Source organism: Scomber japonicus, chromosome 6 (assembly GCF_027409825.1).
Source record: "Scomber japonicus isolate fScoJap1 chromosome 6, fScoJap1.pri, whole genome shotgun sequence".
Taxonomy (NCBI): domain Eukaryota; kingdom Metazoa; phylum Chordata; class Actinopteri; order Scombriformes; family Scombridae; genus Scomber; species Scomber japonicus.
This window is the reverse complement of record NC_070583.1, coordinates 18,150,288-18,169,490: the sequence shown is the minus strand read 5'-3', so window position 1 is coordinate 18,169,490 and position 19,203 is coordinate 18,150,288. Positions and strand designations below refer to the sequence as shown.

Sequence of the window (19,203 nt, the reverse complement as noted above, 5' to 3'; positions counted from 1 at the left end):
ACTTTGTCTTTGCAGTCAATTTATTCATGTATAAAGTAGGTCCATTGTCTCTCCTGCCAAGGTTTAGGAAACATAATCCTGATATTTTTGACATTTCACTCGAGCCTCCTAATCAATAATGTTTTTCAACCCCAGAGTCATACACTGTATAATGAATGGGTGGAAATCCTGTCATCACTTTGCAGTGATTTTACATTTTTTCCATTCATCGAAAAAATGCACTGAAGTGATGAAACACAAAAAAACTACAATCAATACTTTCTAAAGATATAGTACATAAATTGTCCTGTACTACTCTCACACTAATGATGCTTACCACTCATATTAAAGTAAATATATTTCTCCTCTGTAATGTTCATTTAGGGTTTCACAGAACCTGTATGGTCCCAATTCCAATACAGTCAGTTTCCTAAAACTCAGACTAGTGGCGCCATAGATTAGAGCCAGAATCTTCTGTATTTGTTGATATTAGGAAACACAAATTGAATGCAGATTAATGAGCAGATCAGTTCAAATGAGATGGATATTAATGACCACGCTACTCACGGCATTCTGTCTGAGATTCAGTTTCATTTCACTGCAAAGCTACTTCTGTAATTTAACCACTGCAAGTCTTCACAGTGTGTAACATTTCCAACATTTTCAAAGTCTCTATAGTGGCCAAAGAACCTCCAGATGTGCTCCTCCTTTAACTCCTGTCCTATTTAACTTTTACCAAGGTGGAGTGAGCAGTGTGTCTGATGCGCAGCCACTAAAGGTCCAGTGAGCAGTGTTTTTATCTCAGATGAAAGGAATTTATTGCCAAAACATGTAAAACAATTAGAGGAAAATATGATGCTTATTTTGAGTCCATTGATCTGATGAAGCTGCGGTCAATGACGGTATCACTGCTTCCGGCTGCCAATCCCATGTCTTCTCTCAAACTTCAAAACTTAAAGCTTAAGCCCCGCCCTCACCACCTGAGGAGGGAGGAGGGCACACCTTCCTGCCACAAATAAAATTCATTGTTTTTAATCAATAATTCATCCTAAATAATCAATATATCCTGTAAACAGAAATCAATTAAATGACCCTAAATGCGACTCCTACAGTCTCCATTAAATGTCCCTCTGCCTGAGGCATGTGTTCACACTTCAGACTGAACTTCTATGAAGACAGTGTGACAAATGAGACTGCTTAGGGTTTCCTGTCTGTGCATGGGGGTTCAAGTATAAAACTACAGGTCACACAACACTGGGTGACCTACTAAAGATCTTTTCTGCCGGAGTCACTTGAGGTCGAGGGACGTCATTCTTCTCTACTCCCCTTTCTTTCACCATATTCTCCCATAAAGGTCACTCCATGCTTGAATGTGAATATAGTCTGTAGAATGTGGAAAGAGAAAATAAAATGGCTTTTTCTTATCTGCCACTGGAGTGCTCAGTGAATAAATCCATCCTCCGCCTCGTCCTTCTTTTTCCTGGCAAATGAAGCTCCGGCAGTATGTTGATGTCCGCCAGAGATGGCGTCGTTAGGAGCAGCAAGGTTGTGCGAATGTCGGGTAAACACAATTAGGGCCGCCAACCTGTCTCCCATGGGAAGAAGTGACAGAGGACTTGGCTTCAACTTTTAAATGGCAGATGCTGCAGGATCGCTCCAGGTGGATCTCTCTGTTTAGGGCGGATTAGCGCAACTTTCTCTCTTTCTCATTGGGAGACGAGAAATAACCAGAGCTCTGCTGTCTGTGGGAGAGCTCTTCTGTTTCTGAAGAAAAGGAAACATCTGTTTCATGTGATGCACATGATGATGATGATGATGATGATGACGATGATTACGATGACAATTAGGCAGATATGGACAATTATACACCAAAAGACTGTGAGATTGCTCAAGAGTTTGTGTGCATGTGTAGAAGTCTGGAGGCACATTGCTGTGTAAAAGGTTTCTGCTGCAGCTCATTAGCATCAGATGGCCTTCACTTGAACAGTCCTCTACTGTGAGACATTGTGTGTGTGATGGCTTTATGAAGTTATTTTACAGTGTTTGACAACTGGTCAAAATACATCATAGTTTCTACATTTTATATAGTCTGTTTTACAACTTGTAGGCATTAGTGGAGTCAGCAATGCAAGACTTATCCATATCATGGCTGATTAATTTTATAGTACAACTGTCAATATCCTCAATTTCAGTGCAGTGCTGCATGTTTTAGTAGTTGTAGTTTGGTTATAGCAGCCTTTCATAACACATTTATTTGCAAAGTACTTTACAGATTAATTCAAAGCTAAATTGTATCCTTCGAATGAGAATAAATACATAAAGAAGTGTAATGCATAAAAGAAATGTAGCACTAGGGTTTGCAACAATAGTTAATTCATGTTTAAATTTCCACTCGTTAAAAACCAGTTGAAGTACTGATTTTCTGCAGACAGAGATTATAGCTGTTGCTAGTTCCCAACTCCAGTCCGTAGTTAGACTTTAAGTAACATAAAGAAACAAAAAGAATCAAGTGTACAAGTTACATACCAATTAAAACATAAAATTAAAAACATTTCCAGTCCTGCCATATAAAAAGAGCATACGGCTCTGATTCGTTCATAGAACATTTGGTGCCAAATTCTGTAGACACTTTGATAGATAAATAGATATTTTGATAGACATTTTTAAAAGATTATTAAAAAATAAAAGAACTGAGCTAATTATACTGCATCAGTATGTGGCAGTGACGTCATCTCGAGGTGATGCCTGATGTCATCTTTCCATGTAAACATCATATCTGGAGCATTCTGCACCACCACATTTTATACTTACATGTATGCAGCCAACATACAGAATAAGTATTTATACTGCTCAAAATCTCCATTTCACTAAAACATGTATGATTTATCACACTATTATTGTGTTCCTTTTACTTTACCTTCCTCTTGCCAACATTTACTTTCCCGTTAGATTAATGTCCTGACAAAACAAATGATGACCCTCAACTTTTAATTAGCTTTGATAGTGAATCTTTATGGAGGTTGATTATCATTTGAAGTGGGATTGAGTGAGTATTCATTAGCTCACTCTGAGGTGGAGAGATAACAAATGGTATTGAAGGTAAGAGATATTTATGTCCAAATGAGATTTACGCACTTATCTACCCAGTGGGTCTGCCAGGAAGTCCAGTGGATGTTATCCTTCTCTCTGTGGATGTGCATCATTTATCGCAATATTGCTGAGTCCTGCAGATGCGCTCGAGGATTAAAGATTTCCAAATTGAGATGAAAATATATTTACGTGGAATATTACAGTTCAAGAGTTCCTCACATGCAATACATTTCAGTCCACGGCAATGCACAGCTTTTACAACCCAGAAAAACGTATTTAAGTAGTACTAGTCGTTGTGGTAGCACTGTTTTAGAGTTTGGAAGAAACTCTAAAACAGTTTATTGCAGATAAAGAAATGCAATGTCAGAGGAAAAACTAAATTATAATATTTTGCTTGGCCACAGACTGTCCTTAAAATATTTATTAGAGCTGTAATGTCAGCTATTTCCACATTCATGGGGCCATTCTTTGACATGATCTTGCCCTGAAATATTAAAGTAAGTGTTTCTGTCAGTAACATTGTGTTAAAAGAGGTATTTACCTATTTTCATGACATTTTGGTATGACTACTTATTGACAATTAAGCACATTAAAAGTTATTTGGTTTACAGGACTCCTCACTTACCTCTGCTCATAAACATTACAGAACAGGCAGAAACTCTATATAATTATTTTTAAAAATCACAAAAGGCAGGTTCAAGTCCACACTGTTTAACATCAGTAGTGATAGTGCTATATGCGCTGAGCCACTGTGATGCGATGTTGTGGGTATTTGGTATTCCAATTTACCAGTCCATGTTTCTCCCTGTCAGACCATTCATGACCTTTTCCTTTACTGTGTGATGCCAGCTCTGACTGTGCCTCTGTATCCTAGTTTCCCCTCGGTCTGAACTCTGCCATGCCTATATCTTTACACCAGGGACTGAGCTACAATCTCTCATTTGCTAATTCTCTTGTATCAGCATCACGGAGCGCCATTTAACAAATGTTTTTATAATCAGCTAGGTCATTGTGTGTGTTCAGCATTCTATCAAAAACCTGATACAAATGAGCAAAACAAATGTTGAGTCAGTAAATATGAGAGGGTGTGTTGGAGTCCTTTCAAATGACTTTCTATTTAACTAATTCTCTGTCAGGTTTGTGGCATATTCTCTCATGTCCTGTCTTTGTATTCCTGTTTGGTTTAATTGTATTGCTTGTAGGGATACAATATTGAGAAAATAAATATACTTTTTGTTTAATTACGGCTGTAAAGTGTTAAGTGAATTGCTGTTTTCAAGCAAAGGATGTGGATCAATGGCGAGCAGAGTCGTCTCTTCCTCTGAGCTTCCAGGAAAAAAACACAACACTCTCAAACCTTTTTGGTTGACAAGTTGTGGTGTGGAAGTGTATCTGTGTGTGTGTGTGCATGTGTGTGTGTGCCTCTTTTTGGATTGAATGGTGTAAATGCTTAAATTGACCAATAAATCAATCACTTTGTGGCCGTAACTCCAGCACATTCAGTTTAATGAATGCATCAACTTTGTTCAACACTGATTAAAGTGAATGCATTAGAGCAACGTGTAAGGGAGCTATGTGGCTGTGCAAGGTAAAGAAATATTAGTACATGCATGCTGATTTATGTGTACGGTGTTTTTTTCTGTACTTGTAATGTAAATTATTTTTGCCAGCAAAAGCTCATGAGAGGTGTTTGAGCTACAGTCTGTTTATTTGTATTGTTTTATTAAAGTCTGTGTACTCTAGTCCTAAAAATTAGTACACATCTGTTACTACTTGTTTGGTTAAGACACTCACTCCCCTGCCGGGTGTATGAGAAAACACACCGTTTATTCATGTGAGAGAGAAAAACAACTGTTCCTCTTTCTGAAAAATCTCCTCATTTTGGTCTCCTGCAGTTTGACATGCAGAGGATCACCCTGGAGGAGCTAAAACACATCCTGTTCTACGCCTTCCGCGACCACCTGACCATGAAGGACATTGAGAACATCATCATCAATGAGGAAGAGAGTCTGAAGGAAAACTCTGGGAACTGTCAGACAGAGTTTGAGGGAGGTAAGTGAAAGACCCTGAGCGAACTTCACACCCAGGCACTTAAGCGAGTGTGTGTGTGTGTGTGTGTGTGTGTGTGTGTGTGTGTGTGTGTGGTGAGAGGGAAAGTAATCCATGCTGTCAGGAAGAATTTGAGCTTTCTCGTCAAGATCTACAGCCAACAGAGTCACAGCACACCTGCTAATTTATTGATTGCGGTGTTCGTGGGGACCGGCGTCAGGGGGTCACCTGTTCAGAAGCAGCAGAGATTAAATATGCAAAAACCAGCCATCCAATATTTATCGATATCAGAGCAGCTAAGAGTATTCTTGGACTTTTTTCCACTCCACAAACAGGAAATGTAATTGTCTCTTTCAAACAAATCATATCTCAAACCATTTGAGAACATTTTTGTTTTCATTCGATTGGTTTGTGTGGAGATTCAGTGAGTCGACCTTGGGAATCCTGTCTGCTACATTTTGATTGGAGAACCAGACTTAAAAGGCTATTTACATAAAAGTGTACATAAAATATTTAGAGCTGAATTTTGAGACCGGTGCAAGTGCATTTGCTATTTAAATAATGTGAGCGCAAGGCAAGAAAATGACAACTGGATCGGGGAAAACTAACAAAAGACACATGCGTTGCGTCCCCCGAGTGCAAGATGGGGCCCATAGACAGTTTAGTGTCACATTGCTCAGTTTGCAGTCCAGGCAGTTCTGTATTACTAACATATGTACAGGAGACTTCATGCTTACAAGCATCTGTTTGGCTGTTACTCAGCAGATGCTTGTTGCTGAACAGCCAAGAGAGACATTCAAATGAACACAGGAAAGGTTAGAATTTGAAATTCACTTTTCTTCAGCTGACCTTTAGCCCACTTCTGACTGTGTTGTGGCATTTTCTGAACTTTTTTATGTTGCATTTAGACATATTTAATCTGTATAATGTGACATAAATGTGTTTTTACCTTGACTGATGCCACATGTGCAATTAAACTACTCTGAAAACATGTCAGTTTTGTCCAGACACACATGCATTTGGGGTGTAGGAAATGATGAGTCCATTCTCATTTCCTACATGACCTGAAGGCAGCATGGTCAAGCAGGATCCCAGTGTACTTGGTAATGAGTCCTGCAATGAGTCAGAAGTGATTCAATTTGTTGAGATTTTATTTCCTGATCAAAATCTTGTTATAATCATGGGCGTGTGTGTGTCCGTGTGTGTGTCTGTCTGCAGATAATCTCAGATACTACTGGACGCATTAGTCTAATACATTTTGTTCACAATTATGACTGCATTTTCAATTTGATTCACAATTTTTTAAAACAATTTTATAATGTCATTATGAGCCTTACATACAGCTTGAACTTTCATCTTTTCAGCAATCTTTACAATTTCACAATGTGTTATGAGGCATTTCTGGCAATAAGCTATAAAAACAAAGCTTACCTAGTCTGTTGCAGGCCATATGCAGGCCTTTCTTTTGGCTCAAAAACTGACATACATAGAAAAGTTTGGTCTCATTTTGAAGAGGAGCATCTGTAGATTAATTCCTTACCAATATTTTGTGATCCACTATGATGCAAGATGAATAAATCCCTGTTTTTGTGATCTTCACTGCCATCTTAACTGTACACTCTTCTAGTATTTTTTCATGTGGACCAAAATTATGCTCAGACGCCGGTGGTTGGCCATTTTCAATTTTTTCTTATTATCAACAAATCTCTGTTAAGAGCCAAATCAACAATGAATTTATCCTACTTTATGCATCCAAAGCTTGATATATCTTATTCCTGTGCCATATACCTCTGTCCTCCAAAAACAAGACACATCAGTTAGCTGTCAGTTGGAACTAGGTGACATGTTCCTTCACCCAAAAGATTACAGTTAAGGTAGTTTGTGTTTGGAAACAGCTCCAAAGACAAATAATAGTGACATATTATAATCTTATGATATGTAGCACAACAACCTTGGTTTGCCTCTGCACAGGAGATTTGTTAATAATAAAAATGGAGCCTTACCCTTTAATGTCACTCTTAAACACACACCAGTTGTTTTTGTGAATATGAGCTGTCACAGAGGCAATGCAGTAACGCTGGTTGAAAAAACCGGTTAGCTGTAGGAAGCTCTCACTCGTACGGTTGGCTGATGTAGCCCTCACCCGTTTGACTACTGCTGGTTAGTAGGATTCAGACACGCTGTGGGATGTCCAGTAAAAGACAGAGGCAGTTGAAGTTGCGTTTGAACTTTATATGGAGGCTTTGTCACCAGTTACAGCATCCACACACAATAACTCGCAGAAGTTTCCACAGTGCATTAATGTGGTTCTGAAATGAAAATAATAAACTGTAATGAATAATTAGAAAATCACCACATGCATAATAAAATAGAGTCTCATAAGATACAAAAATAAGAAATCTTAGATCACTCTAATATTAACATAAACTGAGCATGTGAATAGAAAATATTAAGTCCTATACAATAATAAGCAGCTAAGTGACAGGCTCTACCGACATAATGCATGAACTAATGAGGAAAACCACTCTTAATTGGACCTACAGACAGCAATTGCCCAGCCCATTCACACCCTTTGTTAGCAGTAGCATCCATTAACAGACCATTGCAGTAGAGCTAACAGTTAACACAATTTAAGCTAGCAAAAACGTTAATAAACTTAACAACAGCTAATTCTGCATTTTACATGCCCCACAGCTGCAGTCACATTACACACACATATTCAGAGTTGTCTACTCACAGTTTTCATGCACGCACAACACTTAAGGAAACTTTCAGCACTCCTGATGTCTGTGAAAAGGCTCTCTGTAACTCCGTGATTAGGATGAGAGGAGAGCAGCAGCAGTGGGTGGGGCTTAACAGCTAAGAGTGTAACGTGATTGGTTAACTCTGATAACTGACTGTATTAACAAATAGAAAACTTCTTAACTAAAATACTAGCTTGTATTGAAATAAACTGGCCTTTTTAACAGCCGCCCCCAGATTTCTTATTGAAATCTGAACATCATCATAAGAGGCCTAGAACTAGGGGGGATCCTTATCAGGCAACGCAGGGAGATGAATGATCCGGGCCACTGGGCGTGTGTAGGTGCGGTCTCCGACTTGCACTCTTACAGTCCTGACCCGATCATCTAGTCCAGGTATGACTTCTGAAATCCTTCCCACTGGCCAGAGTGCTCGGGGCAACTGTGGGTCTACAATCATGACCGGAGTCCCAACCTGAAGATCTGGTGCTTCTGCTTGCCATTTCTGACGTACTTGGAGACCAGGTAGGTAATACTTCAGAAAGTGTCTCCAGAAGTGGTCTGCCAATAACTGACTGTGCCTCCATCTCCGCCGACTCAACATCTCTGACTCCGGATACACCACCTGGGGGAGTGAAGCGTCCGGCCGCCCCATCAGGAGAGAATTTGGGGTAACCGGGTCTGGATCAGAGATGTCTGAGGAGGTATATCCCAGAGGTTTAGAGTTGAGGATCCCCTCAATCTCGATGAGAACCGTCCTCAGGACCTCTTCTGTCACCGATTGCGCTCCCAGAGTGACCCTTAGAGCTTGCTTGAGGGAGCGGATCTCCCTTTCCCAGCAGCCACCGAAGTGTGGCGCGCTTGGAGGGTTGAAGGCAAAGTGGATTTGCTGGCTGGCCAATTGGGCTTGAACTTCGGGCTGCAGAGCTGCGAAAGCTTCTTTCAGCTCTCGTTCACCTCCCCTGAAGTTTGTCCCCTGATCGGACAGTAACTCCATGGGTTTTCCTCTCCGAGCCACAAAGCGTCGGAGTGCCATAAGGTAAGAATCGGCATCTATGCTGCTGAGGAGATCGATGTAGACAGCACGTGTTGTCATACATTTAAAGATAATGCCCCATCTTTTTTCGCTCCTGCGGCCGATTTTAATATCATAAGGACCGAAACAGTCTACTCCAGTGGAGTAAAAGGCAGGCTTGTGGAGGCGTAGTCTCGCAGGGGGCAGGTTAGCCATTCTGGGTATCTGAGGAGTTCCACGCCATTTTCTGCAGTCAACACACTCTCTTTGATGACGCTTTATAGCTTCTCTACCACGGATAACCCAATATTTCCGGCGAACTTCGGCGAATACTCGCTCTGGGCCAGGGTGAAATAGCCTCTCGTCATAATCTTTGATGATCAGCTTGGTGATCCAGTGCTGGGGGTCAAGCACGATTGGATGCATAGCATCCAGATTGAGCAGAGTACTGTGCCGTAGGCGACCTCCCACTCGAATCAGCTGATTGGTGTCATCAAACTCGGGAGCAAGAGTGACCAGGCGACTACTGTTGGGTACGGCCTTTCCTGCCCTCAGCTGTGCTACTTCAGTGGCAAAACAATCCTGCTGAGCTCGCTGGAGAAGCGATATCTCTGCCTCCTTGTAGTTGCTGGCAGAAGGGCTCCCCTCAGCCGCCCCATGAATAGAGCGTGCTGTAGCCTCCAGAAGTTTGGCGAATGTGGTGAACTGACTAGCCTCTGGGGGGTCTAGGACTGGTGCGGTAATGGTGAGGCCACAAACTAGGGTTTTCCGGAGCTCTTCTCCCTCAGCAGGTGGAGTGTCTGGCTTCTTTGCCCACTGCTCAGGAGACCCTTGTAGGAATGAAGGACCCTGATACCAGCGACTCCGCGTGCCTAGCTCAGCAAGAGTTTTCCCCCGAGTTATGTCATCGGCGGGATTACTTGAAGTGTCCACATAGCGCCATGCATCTCGGTCTGTGAGATCTTGAATCTCTGCTACCCTTGTGCCGACAAACACCTTGAACCTGCACGAGTCTGATTGGAGCCATGTCAGGACCGTGGTGGAGTCGGACCATAAAATGGTTTGGCGGATGGGTAGTGATAACTCTGTCCAGAGCACCTTGGCTAACTGTGCCCCAGTAAGGGCAGCACATAGCTCCAGACGGGGTATCGATTGCTGCTTCCTAGGTGCTACTCTCGACCTAGCCGCCAGGAATGCCACCTCGACTCTGCCGCTGGGATCCTCTGATCTGAGATAGGCCACCGAACCGTAAGCCCTTTCCGACGCGTCGCAGAACACATGGATATCCCTGGTACTGGTGAGCGAATCCATCTCCTTACTACTGTAGCACCTAGGAAGAACTATCTGCTGCAGATCAGGCAACTCACTTTCCCACCTTCTCCATGCCTGAAGGAGGTCTTCGGGTAACTGGGGATCGTCCCAGTCTCTCTTCTTTCCCCAAAGTTGCTGGACTATCATCTTAGCCCTGGTAGTATATGGGACGATATATCCAAGGGGGTCGTACTGGCTAGCCAGGACCTTGTAGATGGTTCGCATGGTGACTTGGGGGCAGTCGAGAAGTCGGGACTTGTACGACAGAGTGTCAGATTGGCAGTGCCAGTGAAGCCCAAGTGCTGATTCTTGTACGTCTGATTGGCCTTGTGCAATCCAGCGCTCCGCACTGTCTGACCTTGCTTCAGGGGGAAGATGGTGGATCACTGAGGGGACATTGCTTGCCCACTGGCGCAAGTCAAAACCACCTTCAGCTAGGAGGTTCCGGAGTTGGTCCACCAGTGCTCTTGCTTCCTCCTCAGAAGTCAGACTCAGCATGCAGTTGTCCACATAGAACGACTTTTCGATTGCCTCCTTAACAGTACCCCCTGAATGGCTGCTGTTCCTGGCATGTAGCTGAAGGGAAAAGGTTGCGCAACAGGGACTGGATGTGGTGCCAAATGGGAGGACACGCCACTCGTAGACACTGGGTGGTTGGTCACGGTTCATGTCTCTCCAGAGGAATCTCAACAGGGGCCTGTCCTCAGGGAGGAGCCTCACCTGATGAAACATCCCGCGGATGTCACTGCTAATCCCAACTGAATGTTCTCTGAATCTGAGAAGGACGGCAAGTAGAGATGGACTCAGCGTAGGCCCAGGGAGCAGGAGCTCGTTAAGGTTATTCCCTCTGAATTGGAATGAACAATTGAACACTATACGGTTCTTGCCGTTATGTTGCACCATATGATGTGGTACATACCAGCTTGTTGCAGTGTCCTCTTCAGCACCAGGTTCCAGTTTGACCACATAGCCAGCTTGCTCCAGCTTCTGAATTTCTGCCTTGTAGGCTTGGGCTTGATCTGGTGCCTTTGCAAGCCTCTTCTCTATGCTTCGTAGCTGTGAGAGCACTGCTTCCTTCGGCGCGCGTAACTGTGGCATGTTCTTGGCACGTAAGAGGGGGGTTGCATACCGTCGAACTCCATCCACCTCGACCCTCACAGTCTTGGCCTCGAGAAGGTCGATGGCCTCCTGGTCTTGACGTGATCTGACACTAGCTTTCTCATTGTGCCATGGTAACACGTCCATCTGCCACAGCCTTTCCACCTGACTGTACAGATCCACAGATGAGGGAAGAGTTGATGTAAAGAGACACTGCTGCTCAGTGAAGCCATGTCTCAACTCCTGCGCAGGACCCTGCAGGGTCCATCCAAGGCGTGTCTTTACAGCAGCTGGCCCTCCCGGTGGTCCAAGGCGAACTGGTTCCACTGGTGTTATCAGGTGGGGGTAGTCCGATCCTATGAGTAGCAAAGGCTGGGCTTCGACAATGTACTGTAATGGCAATCCCTTCAGGTGGCGAAACTTGCGTTGCAGTGCACTGACAGGGTGAGTATGCTTTGCCAGGGCCAACTGTTTTGCAGTGAACGCTCCCCGGATGTGGTACAGTCTCGTCGGATCCGCTGCAGGAGAGATGGTGAATGAGACTGCCGCCCCATGAAGAACCTGTAGTTCCTGCCTCACGGTGCGTAGGGTTATAGTCTCTGGGTGTTCCTTGAGCCCCAGTTGCTGCGCAGCCGCATGGAGGAGGATTGTGCGTTCTGATCCATCATCCAGGATCGCAAAGGCTTCCATACTTCTGTCTCCGTTCCTGAGTAAGACCTTACTGATTTTCAGAAGAACCTTGCGGCCTGCAGCTGGCCTGTCAACGTAGAGTACTTCATTGGTGGTGTTAAGTAGGACAGAATTTTCAGTCTCAGTTGGGTTCGGAGCTTTCTCTGGCCTTTCAGGGAACCTCTCAGATACCTCATGGAGTACCATTAAGTGGCGTTGGTTGCAGGTTCTACATTTCATCTTAAGGTTGCATTCCCGTGCCCGATGGTCTCGGCCACAGCGCCAACATCCATTTTTCTCCTTAACCCAACCTTCCTTCTGTTCACGGGTTAGCCGCTGAAAATTGGCACAGTTATTGAGGGTGTGGTTCACGTTATCACAGTAGGGGCAGTACATTCTTATCTTCCCCTTGGTGCTGGTGATAAGGGCTTTCGACTGTTCATCTGGCGGCTTTGTCTCTGTGCCGAGGAGGACGGTAGTGGTTCGGCCGGCATGTTTAATATCCTTCCGCTGGTCTCGGCCCTTTCCTGGGAGCTCCTTCCTTGAGCTGTGAGTGAATCTGGTATTATCCTCTTGTACCTGGATCTCAAATTCCAACCACTGTGCCAGATCAAGCAGAGTAGGAATGGGTGTTAGGTGTGGGTGGATGTAACGGCGGAAGCTGGATCTTAAATCATGTGGAAGTTTCCCCAGCAGTCTTGAGACGTGTGAGCCACACTCAAGTTCCACCTCACCTTTCCGGCCCAGCTGCTCCAACAGACCCACCAGTGAGCGCACTCGCAGGGCGAACAGTCTGAAAGCCTTAATGTCACCACTGGCAATAGGTGGGCCATCCATCAGTTCAGCGATCCGCTGAAGGGCTAACTGGTGTGGCTGTCCATACTGCTTATTAAGAGCAGCCATGGTGTCAGAATAGGGGTACTTTGAGTTACAGTAAGAGTCAGCGACCAATAAAGCTTCCTCCACCTTGAGATGATCCATGAGGATTTGGAATTTGAACCTCTCATTTGTGTCATCAGGGAGCAGGTTTTCCAGAGCTATTTTCATCCGTGCGAACCCTCGGGGGTTTGGATGACTAAAGTCTGGAATGGTTGGAGTGGGTCCCTTATACGTCCTCAAATGGCTACTTCGAGATGGAGGGCTCTGTGATCTGTGTTGGGAGTGATCATGGTGATAATCACAATGCGAGTCTCCGTTATGAGTGGAGTCTGGGTGCCTTGGTGTCTCCCACCTGTAATGGTCGGCGTTAGATGGACGTAAGGGGGTAGCATCCTGTTGGGAGTGATATGACCTATCCTTTGCCTGGTCCTCATGTCCACTTTCGGAGCCAGGGCTTCCTGAGCGTGCAGGTGTAGCGTTGGGTCTCCTGGTTCGTGGGGCTGGAATAGGTCGGGTTGGTTCTGTCCTCACTTCCTGCTTACTTCGCCGAGGAGCTGGGACTGGTCGGGTGGAGGAGGGCACCGAGTGATATGGAGGCTCCTCTCTTTCATAGCGGGATGGGTGTCGCTGACCAGCGTGGTCAAGTTGCATTCTCTCCATCTCATACAGCAGGGTGTCCTGCCGACGGCGAAGATATTCCATCTCCTGTCTCATGTCTTCATGGGTTCTGTCCCAACTGTCCTTTATCACCCAGTGTGGGAGTGGTGAGTAGGAGGCCTGACTTACAGGAGGTGATGGGGCTCGGTCTGCTGAATATCGCCACTCATCCTCATCCACTGTATCACGACATCGTGGGTGTGGTGTTGTGTGTGGAGGTGACGAATGCCTCATGTCATCCTGGTCATGATGAGGGCGGACCCAGGATCTGGCAAAGGCTGCCTGTGGCTTGGGTCGCACAGTAGGTTCCTCTTCATCTGAGTAATTCAACATATTAATCCACTGTGAGTCTGGATCCGGCTCGAAGGACCATGAAAAAACCGGTTAGCTGTAGGAAGCTCTCACTCGTACGGTTGGCTGATGTAGCCCTCACCCGTTTGACTACTGCTGGTTAGTAGGATTCAGACACGCTGTGGGATGTCCAGTAAAAGACAGAGGCAGTTGAAGTTGCGTTTGAACTTTATATGGAGGCTTTGTCACCAGTTACAGCATCCACACACAATAACTCGCAGAAGTTTCCACAGTGCATTAATGTGGTTCTGAAATGAAAATAATAAACTGTAATGAATAATTAGAAAATCACCACATGCATAATAAAATAGAGTCTCATAAGATACAAAAATAAGAAATCTTAGATCACTCTAATATTAACATAAACTGAGCATGTGAATAGAAAATATTAAGTCCTATACAATAATAAGCAGCTAAGTGACAGGCTCTACCGACATAATGCATGAACTAATGAGGAAAACCACTCTTAATTGGACCTACAGACAGCAATTGCCCAGCCCATTCACACCCTTTGTTAGCAGTAGCATCCATTAACAGACCATTGCAGTAGAGCTAACAGTTAACACAATTTAAGCTAGCAAAAACGTTAATAAACTTAACAACAGCTAATTCTGCATTTTACATGCCCCACAGCTGCAGTCACATTACACACACATATTCAGAGTTGTCTACTCACAGTTTTCATGCACGCACAACACTTAAGGAAACTTTCAGCACTCCTGATGTCTGTGAAAAGGCTCTCTGTAACTCCGTGATTAGGATGAGAGGAGAGCAGCAGCAGTGGGTGGGGCTTAACAGCTAAGAGTGTAACGTGATTGGTTAACTCTGATAACTGACTGTATTAACAAATAGAAAACTTCTTAACTAAAATACTAGCTTGTATTGAAATAAACTGGCCTTTTTAACACTGGTGTCAAAGAGGATGGACACAGATAGCACCAGTAGTTTATCAGGGTCTTAAAACTGATGTTGAGTGACGACAACATGATGTTACTACTGATTTTATGATGAAGATGGTCCCACCTGCCACACGGGGACACCAAAATGTGCTTGGTCATAGAGAAATCAATAAATTGTGTCACAGTGATATTCGTCCAGAGTACAATTCATCATGCAACTCTGGTACTTATTGCTGCAGATTACTGATATATGAGGTAGCATAAGAGGCACTTGATTTCCCTCTGGCTTCACCTTAGTCTGGAATCAATATGGTGTGGAGCTGGAAAAACAGCAGAATAAAGAATGTAACCACTGATCCATAGAAGTTCACCAGGCACTGATTCATTGCTGGACCAATTGCACGAATAGCGTAAAGCACAGAGGAACATGCTGGAGCAGCTGTTCAGGGAGCAGCCTGGCTGACAGACGCAAGCGTGGAAATCAACTCTGATCCATGAATGTCACAGCTGCTATACAGGTGTGTAGATTAAGAGCCCCCATTTTACCAATATGTTTATATTACACGTGTTTGTGATGCACAATTGCAACATGTTGCTGTGAGTAGACCCTTGAGTTCCTTCTCAAGATGTTTGGTTTTATTTGGTAATATATAATAAAAAAATAGGTTACAGTATGATTGTTTGTGAAGTGTTTCTATTGAATATCCACTAAAGAATAATGCATCTGAAGGACGTGTGATTGTAGACAGCTGTAGGTCAGCAACCTTGGAGACCAGCACACACCTCATTACCTTCATGACCACAATAGCCCACTGAAGAAAATCACTGTGGACATTTGGCAGTGGTGTAGTTACTTCGGGTGACCGAGGAGGTGTTTTATGAGGCAGAGAGCAAGTTCAGGCGACTGGACTGAAAACTAATGTCTGGACCACAGCTCTCCTATCTTCATAGTCAAAGCAGCAGCCGAACACATGTTCTTTCCATTGACACCCTGTTCACCTCACCCTGACTTAAACAGAAAAAGACAGATAATTGAAATCTCAACTGAACTGCAAAAAAACCTACTTTTTCAACTCAGGCTCTTTCAGCTTTTAAGGCATTTAGACTCATGCAAGAACACATTTACATATTTGAGTGTCCCAGGTTGGATTCAATAAACTTTCTTACTTAACTGCCTGAACTATACTGGTGGAAAGAATATTAATTTTGCAGTAGGTTTGTTTTAGTTGTATATTTTATTTTAGTTCATTTCTGTGTCACATTTAAACTCAATTTTCATTCAGATTGATATTTTAAGTCAAACAAGCAGTTCTCATCTTTTGAAAGGGGCCCTCTGTCCAACAGGTCAGGACCCCTCATAAATTTCATTTGCACCTAACAGAAAATTGATGAGTTTTTGTAAAACAAGAGAAGATCTGATGGATTATTTCTCTCTCTTTTGCAGTTTTCCCTGTCTCTCAGAGGTTAGGTGATGCAGTAGGTGGAGATTTTTGTGGAGAAACCTTGGCCTTTAGATAAGTGGCTTGTGACTGTAGTATCACCAGTTCAAATCTTCAGCAGGTTAAAGGTTTACAGGATAAAACTAATTTCTACTGCTCTGGTGCCAATGGATACCAGGTCAGGCTGCGGTTGTACTAGGCAGCTTCCAGGTGTGAATATGAGTAACTCTGAGTGTGAGCCATGGCTTTCTTTGCTCTCAGAACATCAACTTTTGTTAAATAAAGGTTGTAAAAAATATATATAGTTTACTATAGATTGCGTACACACAGGAACCGAGAATAAAGCTCAACATCAATCCAGTGTTGGAGTTATATAATGATGGTAACTGGCTTCAATAGCTCATTCTTAGACAATCTGTTTGGACAAAAGGCACTTTTTATAGTATGTGAGAGTCTGGAATAGTATTTTTCAGCTGGAGACTGCCAGCTAATGATTTCGCCCCAAAGCTTCAGCCAAGAAAGATGTAGCAATTTCTGTCCCACTTTCCACATTGCATTTTCTTTGGAACAGCAAGAAGGATTTTTGATGACCTCAGTGCTTTTTGAACTGAGAGTTAAAAATAGAGTGAGTGAGAGAGTGAGCCATGTGGTTGTGGGTCATTGGCCTAGGTCCCCCTAATTACAACACAGCGCGGTAAAATCATCTTTCACCACTCGCAGTCTTCACCGCAGGGAGGAAGAGCAGTTGACTTACCAGCCGACGCCGGAGGTTGATTGAACCAGAAAATTATCTCACGAAGAGAGCCTGAACTGCTGTTGTGTGAATGTGTGTGTCAGTTTGGATTTCTACATAATATACTTAAGTTCAACATCCCTGAGGTTGTAATTTACTGGCATTCTCATGATATTATGGAGAAAAGTGTAGTCCTGTGTTAAATTTTGCAGCTGTTGATGCATGAAAATGGTACTCATCACACCATACCATTGTATTTCACAATGAAATAGAACAAGCCAATCTGAACTGCCCTGAAGGATTTCATGTTGAATATCTAACTTTTTTGTCTACCCCTCATTAATATACATTTTTGGGTTTGGACAAAACATCAATCAGTATAACACAACATAATTTAACAGCAATACAAACTATACCTGTACATTGAATTAACACCTCTTTATACGTTTATAAGTTTATATACAGTTAAATAAGTTTAATACAGATATTAACATTAAAACCTCAGGATTTTTTGCAGAGCTTCTGTATTAGACTGCATTAGTTTTAGAAAGTGACTGGGTGTATTTGTGTATGGTATGTAACAAGGTTTTGTCACCATCTGATGTCCATGATCAGCTATAATTAGGGATACTCCACCGATTTAGGATCACACTGCCATTAAGTGGGGGGACCAAAATGAGAGACAAAAAAATAATGAACAAAATAGCAGAAGCAAAAGCTGTGATGTCCTAATTTATAGTCCTTTAGTATGGGTCAAGCTCTAAACACGCTCAATCCTACATTTCCCATAATGTGTCTTTCATTATGTTCACTTCTTTCAAGCTTGACACCTCCATTTTGTAACTGTGATGACATCATCGGGGTTACTCTTTCAACATTAGAAAACTCCCTTTAGAGCCACAGCAGACATTTTATAGCCATTTTCACAGGCTGTGTAGTTCTCCTCATAACACGTTAACTGTGTTTAAAAATGTCAGTGTGCCACTTTAAATAAAGCCTTTAACACCATATAATATGATATTTAAACATAAACTGTCCCTTCTAATGTGTTTTTTTTCATAGTTTAAACATTCCCATACTACTGTGGTCATTCTTAATGTGTGTCTGCTGCTGTGAAATCAGTCTGGTCCTGTGAATTGTAACACTCACCTCAGTGTTCCTCTCTGCTGGTCACTTCCCAGCAACCCGCTGCTCATTCAGCTGGGATTCAGAGCAGAACCCTGATGTGAGATCACACCTCAACTGTGTTTCTTTTGGTCTGAAATGTAGTGGAAAATCTCTCTTCACGGCACATTTTTGTGGCCTAATTAGAAGTTAGAAGAAGTAGAAGATTTGTTAAATGTCACCTTGTTTATTGGCAAAGGTTTTGCAGCTGCTTGGCTTGTCAGTTTCAGATATCTTATTTTTTTGTTGAATCTGGCATTCATCTATCATAGGAATGTATGAAAGAATAAGTCCATATTACTAAGTGCAGACTTGGGTGTCTTTTAATTTTTTTTTAATACTAGACTTTACAAGCATCAGATCACAACATCTACCTCCTAAAATCACACATATTTCTGGGGTCCATTGTGCTACTTAGTTTGAATTTAATTTCTTCTCCTAATAAACCACAAACTACATCTCTGAGAAGAGTAACATGACTCAAATATTAGCGTCTCTTGGTTACAGTACTTGATGCCACTCTAGTTTGAATGGCATCCCACTCTGCTGACAAAGACCAGGTTACTAAGGAGAAAAAAACTCCACAAATTAAATAATCTACTTAATGTACACCCCAGAAAGTGATCAATGCCAGAAGCAGAAGTGGTACCACCCTTTAAACTGCCTGTTTTCTAATTTATGTTCATCTTTTTCTCATTTCTTTTAGTTCACCCTTCAAAGAAAAACCGCCAGACGTGTGTGAGGAAGAGCCTCATCTGCGCCTTTGCCATGGCATTCATCATCAGCGTCATGCTCATTGCGGCCAATCAGATGCTGAGGAACGGCATGGAGTAGCAGCACCCACTGTGAGTGGGAAACAAGCCAGCCTGCATGTGCATGCCAGTGGGTGAGGTCATATCCCTGTCGATATACGAAAAAGAACTTAAAGGAATGACACGCAGAATAACCATCAACAAATTCAGTTTTTTAAAATTATTCTTAATGAGGTTTTATTTTTGAAAAGGTGATGCCTCTCCACTTGTTGTCCAGTGAAACCGTGAAGCCAGCATGAGGAGTCATGCAGGACTCCTCCCCCTTTACTCTGACAGGGACACTCAAGGGCTGACATTACGCATAATACTTTGTCGTT

The 19,203-nt window shown here is 43.1% G+C and overlaps 1 protein-coding gene across 1 annotated transcript in view; it reads left to right on the top strand.

Annotated features, from left to right (window-relative positions):
* Positions 1–18,908, top strand: part of caln1 (calneuron 1) — a 65,877-nt gene extending 46,969 nt beyond the window's left edge. Inside the window, exons 5-6 of the mRNA XM_053320537.1 lie at positions 4,965–5,121; positions 18,781–18,908. Of these exons, the coding sequence (XP_053176512.1) occupies positions 4,965–5,121; positions 18,781–18,908 (285 nt within the window). The remainder of the gene's footprint in view (positions 1–4,964; positions 5,122–18,780) is intronic.
* The last annotated feature ends 295 nt before the right edge of the window (positions 18,909–19,203 follow it).